The sequence below is a fragment of the Citrus sinensis genome, chromosome 5 (genome assembly GCF_022201045.2).
Source record: "Citrus sinensis cultivar Valencia sweet orange chromosome 5, DVS_A1.0, whole genome shotgun sequence".
In the NCBI taxonomy this organism is placed as follows: domain Eukaryota; kingdom Viridiplantae; phylum Streptophyta; class Magnoliopsida; order Sapindales; family Rutaceae; genus Citrus; species Citrus sinensis.
Window position 1 is genome coordinate 34,842,902 of NC_068560.1, and position 15,921 is coordinate 34,858,822.

Sequence of the window (15,921 nt, forward strand, 5' to 3'; positions counted from 1 at the left end):
CTAGAAGCCTAGAACTTAATCATGATTTAGCTATAAGAATCTAGCTGTTTTCGTGATTCAATCATTTAATTAACTTGTTTTTGTTGCTTATGCATGGGTAGTTGACGAAAGCAAAAGCACTTTTTTCCCCTCTTAACTCCCAATTTTTTGGGCTTTGGCATCTTGAAGTGTCTTAAAATCAACTTCTTGCTCATTACCCATTATAGCTGTGGGGAAAGTGGAAGCATAAAGGTCCCAAGACAACTCATTTTCCAACTTCTTTTCTTAGAGATAACATCACTTAAAAAGTTTTGCCACACAACAGTCTCTTACAATTTGTTTCAATTTTTTGTCTTACAAGTTGTTTCAAATTTGTGCTTCGTGACCCCATCATTGGTAGTGGATGTTCCATACATAGTTCTTTTTGAAATCAAGTTATAAAGATGCTTAATGTTTGACGACTGCAGATATATATATATAATATAATATAAAAAATTGCTAGAGGTTGGGGATTTTTTTATAATAAATTCCTTGATACAGTCTTTAAAATTCTTTTTGTTAATTTAATTAAATTGCATTGAAATAATAATACCTTTAATTAGTATTTTGGATTTGAGTCATTTGACTACAAAAACAAATGAAAAACAAAATCTGTTAGTTTGGCTAATTTACAATGGAGCCCTCATTGTTTAATGAAAAATAATATAAACCAATAATTTTCAGAACTCGTCATTTAAGTCCTATAAATAATAAGAAAAGGGAGTGGTTCCCGCGAGGAAAAATCGGATCAAAACGAGAAGGGTGAGCGCCTCTTCTTCTCATTTTGTTTTGTTGCTTTCCTGCGCTTGCTTTGTGTCGAATATACAGAGAGAGAGATAAGAAAATGGAGGCAGCAATGGGATTGATGAGAAGAATGCCGCCGAAGCACTCGGAAACAGCACTGTCTGCACTTCTCAGCCTCTTGCCTGATCACTCCTCCGATCTCCTCTCTCAAGTCGATCAGCCTCTCCAGGTCTTTCTCCTTTCATTAGGGTTTCCAAATTCCCAAATTGACTTATTTTTGTTAGTTTTAGTAAATATTCTAAATGGGTTTTTGTTATTATTGCAAAATAATGATTAATTTTTTTTTGGGGGAAAAAAACAGGTTTTATTAGATGAGGAGAGCGGGAAAGAGTTCATTTTGTGTGAATACAACAGAGATGCTGATTCTTATAGGTATTAATTAATAATGATAATCCTCCACCATATTTGTGCTTTTGCATTGTTACTTTGTTGTAGTCACTAAGTGGGAAGCCGCCCAATGGGATCACGAGGCACTAGCTATTGAGCATAAGTGAAAATTGACTGCCAACTGAAGTGAGGGTTTACTGAAGACTTTAGTTGATATGCTTTCAAAATTAAGCATTAGTACACCATTACAAACATACCTTAGTACTGGCTACTTGTATCTGACATAGGTTCTTGGGTAAAACATCTTTGCCCAGATTGAATGAGGGAGTTCTAAGCAATTAGTTTTGTGTTAGTAATTGCTAATCATCTCTTTGTTTTCAGATATCAATTATTCAACAAAATCATTCTTCTAGTATTTGGTTGTACATGTATAACCTAAACTTCTCCCATTCTGATGCGTAATCACTTGTTCAGTTAAACCATTGATTTTTTTAGTTGTCCTAATTAACAATGTTGTATATATTTTCTTCTATGGAATTATACTCATTTTGCAGGTCTCCTTGGTCAAATAAGTACCATCCGCCATTGGAGGATGCACTGTACCCTCCTGCAGAGTTAAGGAAGCTTGAAATTGAAGCGAATGAAGTGTTTGCAATTTATCGTGACCAGTGAGGTTCTTTACTTACCTCGTCTTTTAAGTTAGTTTCCACTGCTCTTTATATAAAGAGGTCACACTCTGATGAACATTTAAAAAAAAAAAAAAAAACTCCATTTTGGATCTCAAATTGTTAATTTTTTGAAAGATTAGTGTGCTTGAATCTTCTATAACTTCCTTGTACAATATACCCCTCATTTAGCTTGTTCTTTACATATTTTATATTCGTAGTGGCTGCTTGATTAACCATTAAATTGGTAGGTATTATGAAGGTGGTATTTCATCAGTTTACATGTGGGAAGATGATAATGAAGGATTTGTAGCTTGCTTTTTGATAAAGAAAGGTAAAGTTTTTTACTTTTTAACCAAACTAGGTGCCAAGAGAGTTTTTTCCCCTTGATAATGTTATTCCTTTTTTGTTGGATGAAGATGGTTCAAAGACAGCACAGGGAAGAAGGGGACATTTGGAGGAGGGAGCCTGGGATGCTATACATGTTATAGAAGTAAGCTTCATAAGCCCAAGCTGGATTTAGATGTGTGGGAATGAGCTTAAAGACACCTTCCTCCTCCCACTCTCTATCATTTTTTCCTATTCAAGTATGCCCATCATTCATTCCCTCAAACATGTTACAACTCTAATTATCTTTTTTATTTAGGTGGCGCCAGAGGAAGAAGGAATAGCTCGTTATTGTTTAACTAGTACTGTCATGTTGTCTTTGACTACGGATCATGAGTCATCAGGCACATTCAGTTTGTCTGGATCAATTAGACGGCAGGTGATTTGTCATTTGAATTGCTATGGAGTAATGTTTTTTGAAACATCATGGAGAATGGAATTTTCTTGTAGACTATTTAGTCTCAGAATTAATAATTCATGTGTACAGTAGTATCTAGTTTAATAGATGACTAATCTACTATCAAACTACCAATGCAAAATCATCAATCAAGGAAACACCTAAACAGGCCTAGTTATTTAAGATAAAGTTTATGCTTATGTGGAGTAGGAGTTTGATCACTTAGAAACAGTATTATATCAACCGTAAAAAGATTGCCATGAAACTCTTTAGACCTTTCCATCATTCCATTGCTTTTTTGACAAATTGTTTCTAACAACGGGCTCTCAGTGGACAAGGAAATTACTCTTGGTTTGTTATTGGTGATTCAATTTTTAATAAATATATATTGAACTGCTTTCACTGTGGAGTATCTTTTTCTTGGTTGAAAGCTGCTTGTGGAATTGCTGTACTATAGACTGAAATGCATCTATACAGCTAACTATAATTGCACTTTCCTCATATACTTGTGTCTGCATTTGATGCTTGGCACATATCTCTAAAAATGTTTAGTTTACCTAAAATTTCTGAAGATCTCGTTAGAACCTTAGCTAAATAACAGCTAAATCATGCTTCACATTGTCTGATGGTAGGACTGGTTAACAGCAAGTTGGTCATGGGAAGCATTAATAGTTGTTTGGCTATCCTTTTATTCTTTTGATATGGACTTAAACTGATTTTTTTTTTTTTTGCCCATTTTCTTCTTGTCATAGATGAATATGGACCTCTCAGTTTCAGAGGGCCATCTTTGTAACATGGGAAAGATGATAGAAGAAATGGAGGGCAAACTGAGGAACTCACTAGATCAGGTATCTGAAATCTTGGTTTTTGGTGGTGTGATAAGTAGTGAGTCATAGCCATTAGGTAGGCGCTTCGGATTTTCCATAATCATCATCGACCAACACATGTTGCAGGTTTATTTTGGGAAGACCAAAGAAATGGTTTGCACCCTACGACCACCATCTGAAGTGATAATGAGACTGCCAGACAGTACAGGCTTGTGAAAAGGAGATGCTTCCATTCGTTAGTGAGATATGAAAGTCATCTGTCCTGTACTCACATTCAGACATTGATATGTTCTAAGGTCGCGCGGTCATATAGATTGAACCTTCTCTAGGATTTTTCTTTGCTTGTTCCCCAGACAATTTTTTCTTTTTCCCCTTTTTGTCCTTTTTTTCCACCGGGTTCAATTTCAATGACACATTTGATGTATAACCTCATTTTTCCTTACAAGTTGTTTTTCTCATAAATTGGCAGGCACGGTCACCAATTTAATCACGAAGTTACTTCTTCCAAGACATGCCTTATAAATAACTGTTGAAATGTTAGATAATTTGCTGATTTTGAATCCACTCGTAAATGTTAACTACACAAAATCTCAGGGTTTCTTTTCACTGTGCATCACATCAAAAGTTTCAGCACCAGTGAAAGTGTCAAAGATACATAAACATGCAGATGACGGAAAACATCGTATGATTTTATCTATCTAGTGTGATAGTATTCAAATCCAATACAAACAAGAACGGAGCAGTAAAACCAAGGGCTTCCCAAATAAAAAGTATAACCACAGGCAAGCATTATAACATTGTTGTTTGTTGTCCAACACTTAAGTGTTGCTACCTTAAGAGTTCAAAACATATCCAAGTGAAAGCTTCAAGCTGTCTTGGTATCAGGCTCACTGGAAGTAGATGGTGGTGGTGCTTCCCTGTTCCCTGCTGGTGTTGTTCCCACCTCATTCTCCTCTTCTGTGTCACTCTCATCATTTTCTGCAAGAACATTGAACAGGAAGTTTAGTTCTTAAAAGTCCAAATATGGTCCGATAGACAATAAATGCGTGCCGGAATCATCTAACTGCATTAACAACTAAACTCACCATCACCGCCGGCAGCTTCAGCATCAAGACCTCCCATGTTCATTTTCTAGACCCATGCAAACAAACATAATGAGCAATCAGAAACTTATAACTTGATAATAATTATGAGGTAACATTAGCACTTACAGAGAAGTCAAGATCCCCGAAGTCCATATCAGCTGGAGCTGCAACCAAAAGACCGAATAAATTAGTCATAGAACAAAAAGGTCCTAATGGAACTAGATGACTGTTTAGGTAGATTATTAAACTCACGTTTATCATCCTTCCCTTCCTCATCCTCATCAATCCACTTATCCCAATCAACTTTCAGAAATACAGGAGGTTTTCCCGCCTGCTTTAGCAGCCTGCTCCACCATTTGTTTTCTGCCTTTTTCACAAGGTAATGGATATTTCTCAAGCCAACACTAGCTTTGCTCTCCTGCAAGCACCATAATCATGTACTCAAGATTTGATAAATCAAATATCAAGTACCAGCCAATATACATGCAATTATAGTTGGGCACCTACATTGACATCAACCTTGTCGTACAAATCAATGTCAACTTCATAGGGTATCTTATCTGGTCCACTGGTAGCAGAGAAGAAAAATTTTCCTTCAGGCTCCAATTTAAGCTTCACATCTTGAGCATCAGGCAGGTCAATGGTTATGTAGACCCTGTCAGTCCTCTGGGCCCATTTCACAGTAGGATGCCGGCTGAAAGTTGAATATTCAAAAGGAAAATTAGAGACTAAAAAGGAACAATGATGGATCGGACAAGACTTAGCAATATTCTCCCTAAACCTACAGAGCAGTGTAGCACTGGTTCAGTTATAATTTGACCAAATGAGCTAAGTCTGCCAACATAGTTTTCAGTTTTCATATGGCCAATAACGTTAGATACAGCAGAAACAAAAAGCATGTACTACAAAGGTATTTGAAATTTCCTTAATAAATGTCAAAATTCATGCATCAACGCAGAAACCGATTTTACTATGCCATAGAAAAGAACTTCAAATCCATGAAATATACTGCATTGGAAATTCATCTAAATCCCCATGCCCCAGGTTTGCTCTCGAAAATTGTCACACTCCAACCCAAGGCACAGAAAATTCTACAATCATACTTGAAATTTGAACAATCAACCAGAATATTGATACTACTCTACTTAGGAAACAAAAATACTTCATTTGATGTGATGCAAGATATCAAATACCAAAGCACCAGGGACTGATCAAAGTAAGCAAACCATTCATTCATACAGCATCAAATGAACTAACCATTGATATAAATGCCCAAAGCTAATGTAGCTAAACACAACTTAAAATTACAAAAAATTACAATATAAGCCTATTAAAGCAAAACAGAAAGATGCCATCATTTAAAATTATCAAACAACAAGTCCTAGAATCCACAAATCAAACTAACGCCCTGAGAAACAAAACAAGGGAAAAAAAAAAGATCCGAAATTCCAAACTTTTCCTTTACTCAACCAAACAGAAGCATTCAAACAAATTGGAAGAAAAAAAGAAAAAACTGCTACAGCGGAGTTCGATCGAAAAATACTAGCTTTTTTTTTTCCCTTCATTTTCTCAGAAACCAAACAGATTTCAATACGAAACCGAAGAATAAACTTAAAACAATACCTCATCTTGTCGATAAAAACAATTATGCGCTTTTAACCTACGAAGAGTTGAAAAAGAGGCGAAGCAAAGAAAGTACGTGAGGTTAATGCTGGTTAACTACGATTTCTGAAGTCTGATATTTATAGGCAATCTGTAAAGGGATAAAATATAGTTAAAAAAGAAATTAATAAATGATGATTTTTGTCAGTCTAGATCCTTCCTTTTTCTTCTAGGTGCCGATGCGATGAGATATCGATATGCTTTCTATTTTATAAAATAATTACAGTTTAATTGAAACATAAATACTGCTAAGTATTTATTCTATTTATTTGCTTGTATTAATTGAGATAATGACAATCACTTTTTCTCTTAATCATGTGGATCAATATGTAAAGTCATTACTTATTCTGTAATTTCATTGAATTATCTATAATTAAACCAAAAATTTATTTGATTTAACTTATTTATAATTTGATATTAAATATGATAGGCATTTTTTTCTTTTATCGGAATTGTTGTGATGCATTTACGTATTGGCTAATTTACCCTTAATAAATTTGACATTAACTAGTTTACATTTTCCTTTTCTTTAATACTATTACTATTATTATTATTAGTATTTTCGTGTAAAGATAACTAGTTTACCCTTCAACCCCCACTTATGGGTGAATTGATGATTGACAAGAGAATCAAAGAAACTTTATTATTATTTAGTGAGTGAGGGGCCCAAGTGAAAAGTAACCTATTTTGATTTTTTGAACTCAAATTTTGGTCAAAAGAATTTTTTATTTTTTTTTCAAAAGCAATGACATAAATCTCACCTTTAACGGTTAAATACAGTTAAAAGAGTAGTTGGTAGGCCAGCTTCAGTCGGCAATGGAATGGCCAATCTCAACGCACTGTTACAAAAATGCAGTAGTAATGTCCCAGTCTCTCACATTCACATAAAGCAACTACAAGCTCACCTTACTACCACCGGCCAATTCCAATCCAAATTGTGCCCCGTTCGATCCAAAATCATCGAATTTTACGCGCTTTCTCCTCTCAACGAGCTCGCTTACGCACACGCTTTGTTCCGCCAAATCAACGCGCCTTCCACCAACGACTTTAACGCTATCCTCCGAGGCCTCGCCCACTCTTCGAAACCCACGAACGCCGTCCTATGGTACCGCCAAATGTTACGCGGGTCCCACAGGTCCGACGCGCTCACGTGCTCGTTTGCTCTCAAAGCATGCGCGCGTGTCCTGGCTTTGTTTGAGACTTTACAGATTCATTCGCACGTTTTGCGTCATGGGTTCTTGGCTGATGCGTTGTTGGGTACTACTTTGTTGGATGTCTATGCGAAAGTTGGCGAGATTGTAAGTGCTAAGAAGGTGTTTGATGAAATGGGTGTGAGAGACATTGCGTCGTGGAATGCGTTGATTGCTGGGTTGGCTCAGGGGAATTTGGCGAGTGAAGCAGTTGATTTGTTTAAGAGGATGAAAATGGAGGGTGTTTTTAAGCCTAATGAGGTTACGGTTCTGGGAGCTTTGGCGGCGTGTGGTCATTTGGGTGCTTGGAAAGAAGGAGACAAGATTCATGAATATATAAGAGAAGAGAGGCTTGATATGAATGTGGTAGTGTGCAATGCAGTAATTGATATGTATGCTAAGTGCGGGCTTCTGGATAAGGCGTTTGAAGTGTTTGATAATATCAAGTGTAGGAAGAGTCTTGTTACGTGGAATACTATGGTAATGGCGTTTGCAGTGCATGGAAATGGGCCTAGAGCCCTTGAGCTTTTTGAGCAAATGGGTCGTGCTGGGGTGAAGCCGGATGATGTCTCGTACTTGGCCGCATTATGTGCATGTAACCATGCAGGTTTAGTTGATGATGGTGTGAGGTTGTTTAATTCAATGGCGAATTGTGGAGTGAAACCTAATATGAAGCACTATGGGAGTGTGGTTGATTTGTTGGGCCGAGCTGGGAGGCTGCAAGAGGCTTGTGACATCGTAAAATCCGTATCAATGGGGACTGATATGGTACTTTGGCAGACATTGCTTGGCGCTTGCCAACTTTACGGCGATGTGGAAATGGCAGAAATCGCTTCAAGAAAGCTAGTAGAGATGGGTTCTAACAATTGTGGTGATTTTGTGCTGTTATCAAATCTTTATGCAGCATATGAGAGATGGGATGATGTGGGGAGGGTGAGGAAAGCCATGAAGAATAGGGACGTGAAAAAGGTGCCTGGCTTCAGCTACATTGAAGTTGGTGGTGTTATCCACAAGTTTTTCACCAGCGACAAGAGCCATGTAAAATGGAGGGAAATTTATGAGAAATTGGATGAGATTATGTTCAAGATTAAAGAGTATGGATATGCGGCAGGGACTAGTTGTGTATTGCACGATATAGGGGAAGAGGAGAAGGAGAATGCATTATGTTATCACAGCGAGAAGTTAGCTGTGGCTTTTGGTTTGATCAGTACAAGTGAGGCAACCTCAATTCAAGTGTTTAAGAACCTTAGGATATGCAGAGATTGTCATGATGTGATTAAGCTTATATCAAAGGTCTATAATCGGGAAATTATCGTTAGGGATCGAGTTCGGTTTCATAGATTCAAAGATGGTGCTTGTTCTTGCAAAGATTATTGGTGACAATTGGTTTCTTTCATGCATAAGAGATGATGGTTTCGAAAGCTACTAAGGCAATCCAGAAATTGCAACCTGAATAGCGGAAATTAAAGCATTTTAATTTTCCTCATTCTGCAAATAAATTCCAGCCTTGTTGAGCAACACAAGTCTAAAAAGTCATCCAGTACATCAATATCAACAAGCCTGAAGATCCGAATGTTACATGAAATAAGGAGATATTTTACACAGCAGATAGATAACCAAAACAGAACAATTATAAGTAATATGGTTGGTCTGCAAAATTACCGCAACCACTTAAAGAACAATGCCAAGCAACAAGATAACCTCCTGCTAGAACCCTAGAGTTTAAAGCCCCAAACAAACAACTCTAGTTCAACTTCCCAAGAATGGCACAACCTTGACCAAAAAATCTTCTCGTACAAAGTGAGCCTAAAATGAGACAGTCAAATTGTCTTAATAGCATCTAGTCTTTCTTTAGCCGAGCCTCAAAACCTCCTTCAGGTAGCTTTACTAGATGGTAAGGCATGTGAGTTCCAAGAAGTCTATCCCATATTGAGAAGAATGGCTGAGAATAGTTGTACTTCAAGCCCTGAAGTTGATGGTGGACATCGTGATAAGCGGTGTTGTTCTGGAAGAACAAGTGGAAGATATTGCCAGGCAACCAAAGCCCAGAGTGATCATCAACAGTTTTAATCACAGCAAAGCAGAAAAATATCACGGCTGTTCGTGCAGTCATTCCCGAGACAAGAAAAGAGAGGGCTCCACCCAAAGTGTCGAGCAAAAGTCCCTCAAGAGGGTGATTGTAAAGGGCGCCGATTGCATAAGGAACAACCAGCCTATGGTGCTGAGAGTGGATATGACGATACAAGAATTTGTTCTGATGCATATATCGGTGCACAAAGTACTGCCATGTATCCATGACAAACATCGCGATGATAATCTGCAGAATCTGCACAGGAATCGATGCCTGGGTTGTGATGCCGGATGCATCTGCCTTTGAGGTCAACTGTTGAAACAGTTGCAAGATAGATTAGTGACTACTTGTTGGAGAAAGTATCTATGAATGCACACAATTTACAGGTCTCTAATGTCCTAATATGAGTCGCATAGACCATTACCAATGCACAACATTATTCGCCGGTAAACCTTCAAATATTAGCTGGAATTAACAGATAAGATATGCAAAATAATTCCAATAAACAAATGCACCGACTTAAATTGCATATCATTTGTCATGAAATTACTCCTGCGCATTTTTCTGACTTTACTAAAATATTATAATAATTTACCATCAATTAGATTTTCCACAGGGAAGTGTGTTGCCACTCCCACATCACAAATCTAAATCTAGTATTATTCGAAGTTAATTAAGCCTAGATTTAGATAAAGTCTCAGACAAATGCAAACTTCTTACACATGAAGAGTATATCAACTCATAGTGCTTAGCAAAGGAAGCACATTTCCTGAAAACGGATGGTCCTTCTGGGCCCAAGGACCATAACCAAACAAAAAGAAGCAATCTGAAAGAATATACTCAAGCTAACAAGACAACCACTAAAAGAACTTAACTGACAATGAAGAGGGGTAGGCTGACCTTCAAATGCAACTTGCCACATGACACTTGTCATGTAAATACTCAGTTACTCAAAGTCTATATCTCAAACCAAAAGAGGAAAAAGGGAGAAAATTTCTTAAAGAACTATCATGTTTCAACCAATAAAGCAAAATGACCTCTGTGTATCGTCTACATTAGTAATTATGATCCACTAAAATCAAAATTGCTGCAGTTGACAATTACATAAAAAGGGACAGGTTAAAACATTTATCAAATCTATCAAAGTCACTATTATATTTGTCTTTTGCCATCAGCGTTGTTGGATAGGATAATAGACTCTAAATGACACAATCCCAAATTCATATAGAATCCTGGTGAAGAAGGAAAACAATTGACATACTTGAGTTCCAACTCATGCTTCACTTTGTTAAATGCTCACTTAGAAAAGTTTATCAAGTTCAAAGAGGAGATAACTTTCTCATATTATCTAGCAACAATTTAAAATGAAAATTTTTCCACTATTGCTATGATTAGCCTGTAGATTAGCTCTAGAAAAAAATTAAAAATCAATAAATTTGAAACGTTTATTGAACTTGTATCAGGCTTCAGCTTATCCAGTTATATCAAAAAAGATGCAACAAGCTGAGCACATTCAAGTTACTCAAATTTCCACTCAAGTTCAATGCTATTTGACTTGCAAAGTATTCACATGAAAAACTTTAAGCCTCTCACCCTGAGCAAGATAATCATTCATTCAAACCTTATTTCATCATGTACAGCAATACCCATGTCAAACATTTTTACATTTATTACAAGGTAAGATTCAATGCTAAGCTAAGTTTTTGCTGAGCATTGAATCAATGATCAGAATTACTTTAATTTTTTTTTATTTCTCTTGCCTAACAGCTCCGCCAAACTTAGCTCCGCACTAAATTCTTATCCTCATCCTTATTACAGAAAGAATCTCAATAATCTCATGTTGGCTAGCATCCATGTAAAAGAACCACAACATCATCGGAAACAACAAAAACCGGAAAGCATGGCTAACATAAAAGTCATTCTAAAAATAACGTTAACAACTAACCATGAAAAGTAACTGTGCGACTGTTGCCTGAACGAGCTGTTGAAGCAAAACACCCTTGACCACAGCAGAAAGTGGCACTGAGTTCTTCTCATCTTCCTCCTTTTTAGTATGTAACCTGTAATTATCCAAAGGAGGTAACATTTGATAAAACCCTGCATATAACCAATACACTACTATTGGAGCAAATGTCCCCATTGCTTCATCACTCACATATCCTTCCCAGAACACCATCGTTGATCCAATTTACACGCAAAAAATAATCAATCCAGCTCAAATTTCAACCTTCATCTATTGTCTAAGAGCTAACGCTGAATGCTTTGCGTTCACCTCAGCCTGATGATAAAAACCAAAAAGATTGATTTAAACTAATTCAAATTAACACCTAATAGTAAGAAGTCATGCAATATAAATTAAATTCAAAAGAAAGAATTAAAATCGCGAAGCATTGACTAACAAAAAAAAATCAATGAAATAGATTTGAAATTTCAAATGTCATACTGCGTTACTTAGTTTAAACTAATTAAAACTAAAACCTAAAATTTAAAACCTAATGTAGTTTAAAATAATTAAACGTGAAACCTAATATTTTAATTATAAAACTCCAAATCATACATCAAATTTCAAAATAAAAACAAACTCAAGCGGAAAAAAAAAAGCGACGCATTGACTAAAAAAAAAAAAAATCAACAACAGAAGATATTTAAAATCCTAAACGTCACTTAGTTTAAATTAATTCAAAAATTAAAACCCAATGTGTGAGCTAAAATTAAGAAATCAAGCACTGAAGATAAAAAAGGGAAAAAAAACATTGTAGTTTGTTACTTAAAAATAATCAAATTAAAACCTAATATTCAAAAATCTGAAAATGAAATACTATAAAAAAAACGTTGGCTAACTTACAGATACGCAAAATGACCTTGAAATGGCAGAGAATGAGAGTGACATTCAGATCTATCTAGCTTTTGAGCCGCTTGATTTTTGAATCAACCAATCGGGGAACAAGAAGAAACGTTTGTGACAGTTGTGAATTTTCTTTTCTTTTTTTTTTCAAAAAAGATTTTGCGGTGCAATATAAGTGGATGAGAAGATTTTTTTTTTTTCTGTTTTTATTTTGAAGGGCTTTGCCGTGTGAGGCCCAACCTGGGCTTTCGTTTCTATGTCTGTTTGTACGGCAGACAGAATAATGATTGACTGACGCTGCTTTTTTTTCCCTCTTTCTTGCATAATAATATCTACCTCCCTAACTTATTTTTTATTTAATCAACTCATGACATATTTTTTTCCATTTATGTCAAGTAGGTCTTTGATTTTAATTATTCGACTAAAAGTATGAAAGACCAAATAATTCTTAAATTTTGTTTAGTTATTTGAAAGAGACGGAGAGCCATGCATTAACTAGATAGCAAACCATCTCATTGCTCATATATATGAGCATGAGTTTAATTTTTTATGTGATTCACTAAAAGAAATTTTCCGCATATCTGACATAATAAAAAGTTATATACTTAAATAGAGTCATAACATAATAATGTCGGAGGTCTATAAAGATTTTTAATTTTAGATATGGATGGATTTGTAAATGTAATATTCAAAGTGAGAGAGAGAGAGAGAGAGAGAAAATGACCCAAATTTAAATTTGAAATCTGAAAGTTTTAGAAATAAGTTATATAATATTTTTAATTTTAGATATGGATGGATTTGTAAATGTAATATTCAAAGTGAGAGAGAGAGAGAGAGAGAGAGAGAAAATGACCCAAATTTAAATTTGAAATCTGAAAGTTTTAGAAATAAGGAATACAAACGAAAATTCTTTAGAAAATGCGCTAATTGAGAAATTTCAAAACAGTTTTTGAATAAACATTTTACAACAAATAAAAATTGTCTATTACTTTTAAAAAGATTTATTATATATTTTTTATCACAATTATTATAAAACTTTCGTAAAAAATTAAAATATCATAAAAAGCATGCGGGTCGTGCTCCCTCTCGGCCTTGGTCCTAGAATTTATGGGGCTCCACTAGGTCCGGTATAAAGAAAATGGGCCTCAATTTAGGCCGGTCTATAGTTTGTCGGAATCAATTTATGGATCCGAATTCAATACCGCGTTAGTAAAAGGGTCCATTGCAATATTTCTTGGTTCGTGATAGCTTATATTTGAAGCAAACCTTGCATTTTTATAATTATGCTAACTAGGGGTGGGCATTTTACCCGATCCGACCCGACCCGACCCGATAAATTTCGGGTTAGGGTCAGATCGGGTCGGGAAACCCGATCGGTTTGAAATTTACAAATCCGATCGAGTTGTGATCGGTTCGGATCAAACTCGACCCGATCCGAATATCCGATCGGGTTCTTAAAAAAAAAAAAACGTACTGACCCGAATTGACCTGATTTCAACCGACCCGAATTGACCCGAACTGACCCTATTTCAACCGACCTGAATTGACCCGAACTGACCCAAACTGACCCGAATTGACCCGAACTAACCCAAATTGACCCGAACTCAATTCTACCCATTTTAAATTCAACCCGAACCAACCCGAACATAACCCAAATTAATTGATCCGAACCGACCCGAACTCAATTATACCCATTGTTCCTTGTCTAACTTGAACAACCCGAAACCCGATCGGGTTGACCCGAACTCGATTTTGCCCACCCCTAATGCTAACGACTGAAAAACGTTTGACATCTTCTTCAATATTACAAATGTCGCTCATTATGGCAGCAAACTTCTTGCTCAAGACAAGAAGACAGCATAAATAAGTGATAAAACTTTCATGCATGATGTCACCAAAAACTGAGGTCGCCAAAAATATAAAATAATAATGATTTTTTTTTTTGTGGTTGCTTAGTCTAATCATTTTTTTTATAGGGAATATGTCTAGTTAGTTAATTTTTTAACGATGAATGATCGATTGTATGAAAAATATATGGGTTATAGATTTTCATTAGAGAAGTACCAAATTTATGGTTCATCATAACTCGCAATTAAATTTCTAAAATTCATGAAGCTATTTTGTCAAAAGTTAGTAATCTCATTAGATTCCGTCAAATTAAATCTACTAAAAGGTTTACGACCAATTTTCAGAACATACATTAAACTAAAAAATTAGAAAGTCCAAAATATTCTAAATAAATTTTTGTTATAAATACTTCTCTGTATTTATTCCATAATAAACCATAATTCTTTAAGTCGCCAAAAATGCTTTAACCGTAAAACTCATTCTTAATCACAACCGTTTATCATGCAGAAGCACAATTCCGTGAACTCTAAACCCACACACACCAATCCTCAGTTTTTATCTCACTTGCACTAAGAGTAAAAATCAAATTTTTTTTTTTTATAGAGAGATCCCTATGATAGATAAAATCTCATTTAGGCTCCATTTAGTACAATTTTTCAAATAGAGCTTTTATAAATAACTCTTTTACCAAAAAAATTTTAATTGTTTGGTTGTCAATAAGAATTTTTATTAAAAATTTATAAAATTATTTTAATAGGCAGATTTTTCAAAGTTATGTTATAAAAAGAGTAAAATAAGATTGTTAAATAAGTAGATAATATTTTAAATATTATTAAAAAAAAACTTTTCAACCTCTATTCCAAAAGTCAAAAATTTGAGTTTCTACTAATGGAGACAAAATAACTTATTTAAGTTACAAAAGCTCTATTAGAAAAACAACCAAACAACAACAAAATTTATGATAAGAATTTATGAGATTAAATAAACACTTATAGTCATTAAATAAGGCATATCAAATATGTACTTAATTTGTTAATTGATGTAATCAAATACATAGTCTGCCTTTTATAATTGTACCTTAACCGTGATACAGTTCATTCAAATTATGTTATAGTCCCTACGATTCTTCATAAAACACCCTACAATAATGTATTATAAATTTCAATTTTTGGTCAAACAAAATATAACTTGGAAATTGTAATTTAAAAAAATTGAAATTAAAACAAAAAGTAGGACAAGTGTATCACAATAGGTTAATTTTTATATATTCTTACACTGGTGATTTTTAAGCATCATAAAATTGGGAATTAAATTGTTTTTTTACTAATATAAAGAAAATTTTAATATTTGACCTTTTGATCATTTTAAAAGATTTTACAAATTAAACCGATAAATTTAGTTATTCGTAACATAAAACTACCAAAACAATAATAGGTTTAAAGATTAATAATTTAAAATATATTACCATCCTTATACATTTAAGATACATAACTTGTAACTTAAATAATATGAGAAGTGTTATTCTATAATAGATAGTGTGAAACTAATACATGAGTGGTAAAATTTACATAAAATTTAAGAGACAAACAAATAAACCTTTAAATCTATTAATAGGATAAAACAATGGTGCAAATATTGTACCATACCACAGCTGCACTTAACCATTGAATCTAGCTGCACACATATACCATAGCTAAATCAATGGCTAGTTGCACTATAGTTGGACCCCATTAATATTATAAGCTCTAAAAGATAAAATTTTTATTGGTCTCTTAATTCTAATTTCCCAAACCAA

General features: G+C 34.8%; 4 protein-coding genes across 6 annotated transcripts; 2 read left to right on the forward strand and 2 right to left on the reverse strand.

Annotated features, from left to right (window-relative positions):
* Positions 1–619: 619 nt before the first annotated feature.
* On the forward strand, positions 620–3,933 carry LOC102614328 (probable F-actin-capping protein subunit beta). Its single transcript, XM_015528903.3, has 8 exons — positions 620–991; positions 1,124–1,194; positions 1,704–1,817; positions 2,066–2,148; positions 2,234–2,307; positions 2,461–2,580; positions 3,351–3,446; positions 3,552–3,933. Exons 1-8 carry the CDS (start codon positions 863–865, stop codon positions 3,639–3,641), a joined length of 777 nt encoding a protein of 258 aa, XP_015384389.2. The 5' UTR covers positions 620–862; the 3' UTR covers positions 3,642–3,933.
* A 160-nt stretch (positions 3,934–4,093) lies between these two features.
* Positions 4,094–6,343, reverse strand: LOC102614619 (co-chaperone protein p23-1-like). The gene is made up of 6 exons (XM_006473094.3): positions 6,134–6,343; positions 5,018–5,204; positions 4,763–4,928; positions 4,637–4,674; positions 4,511–4,556; positions 4,094–4,403 (listed from the first exon to the last, which is right to left on the reverse strand). The coding sequence occupies exons 1-6, from the start codon at positions 6,136–6,138 to the stop codon at positions 4,291–4,293; spliced, it is 555 nt and encodes a 184-aa protein (XP_006473157.2). The 5' UTR covers positions 6,139–6,343; the 3' UTR covers positions 4,094–4,290.
* A 568-nt stretch (positions 6,344–6,911) lies between these two features.
* Positions 6,912–8,841, forward strand: LOC102614912 (pentatricopeptide repeat-containing protein At1g34160). Its single transcript, XM_006473095.4, has one exon. The coding sequence runs from the start codon at positions 6,994–6,996 to the stop codon at positions 8,740–8,742; it is 1,749 nt and encodes a 582-aa protein (XP_006473158.2). The 5' UTR covers positions 6,912–6,993; the 3' UTR covers positions 8,743–8,841.
* Positions 8,842–8,886: 45 nt separating this feature from the next.
* On the reverse strand, positions 8,887–12,514 carry LOC102615791 (very-long-chain aldehyde decarbonylase GL1-9-like). Of its 3 annotated transcripts, none has more exons than XM_052442776.1 (3): positions 12,295–12,514; positions 11,379–11,711; positions 8,887–9,745 (listed from the first exon to the last, which is right to left on the reverse strand). In XM_052442776.1, the coding sequence occupies exons 2-3, from the start codon at positions 11,607–11,609 to the stop codon at positions 9,203–9,205; spliced, it is 774 nt and encodes a 257-aa protein (XP_052298736.1). In that variant the 5' UTR covers positions 11,610–11,711; positions 12,295–12,514; the 3' UTR covers positions 8,887–9,202. The 3 variants fall into 3 exon arrangements, with proteins under 3 accessions (XP_052298736.1, XP_006473878.2, XP_052298737.1); XM_006473815.4 differs by having other exon boundaries at positions 12,279–12,513; XM_052442777.1 differs by lacking the exon at positions 12,295–12,514 and having other exon boundaries at positions 11,379–11,493; positions 11,589–11,711.
* Between the last annotated feature and the right edge of the window lie 3,407 nt (positions 12,515–15,921).

Excerpts from the sequence above, each read along its gene's own strand:
- LOC102614328 (XM_015528903.3), top strand. The coding sequence starts at position 863 with ATGGAGGCAGCAATGGGATTGATGAGAAGAATGCCGCCGAAGCACTCG. Across the intron at positions 992-1,123 it reads AAGTCGATCAGCCTCTCCAG|GTTTTATTAGATGAGGAGAG; the intron begins GTCTTTCTCCTT and ends GGAAAAAAACAG. Across the intron at positions 2,308-2,460 it reads ATGCTATACATGTTATAGAA|GTGGCGCCAGAGGAAGAAGG; the intron begins GTAAGCTTCATA and ends TTTTTTATTTAG.
- LOC102614619 (XM_006473094.3), bottom strand. Across the intron at positions 4,675-4,762 it reads GGAAGGGAAGGATGATAAAC|CTCCAGCTGATATGGACTTC; the intron begins GTGAGTTTAATA and ends TTTTGGTTGCAG. Across the intron at positions 4,557-4,636 it reads TCGGGGATCTTGACTTCTCT|AAAATGAACATGGGAGGTCT; the intron begins GTAAGTGCTAAT and ends GCATGGGTCTAG.
- LOC102614912 (XM_006473095.4), top strand. The coding sequence starts at position 6,994 with ATGGCCAATCTCAACGCACTGTTACAAAAATGCAGTAGTAATGTCCCA.
- LOC102615791 (XM_052442776.1), bottom strand. The coding sequence starts at position 11,609 with ATGGTGTTCTGGGAAGGATATGTGAGTGATGAAGCAATGGGGACATTT. Across the intron at positions 9,746-11,378 it reads TCGCACAGTTACTTTTCATG|TTGACCTCAAAGGCAGATGC; the intron begins GTTAGTTGTTAA and ends CTGTTTCAACAG.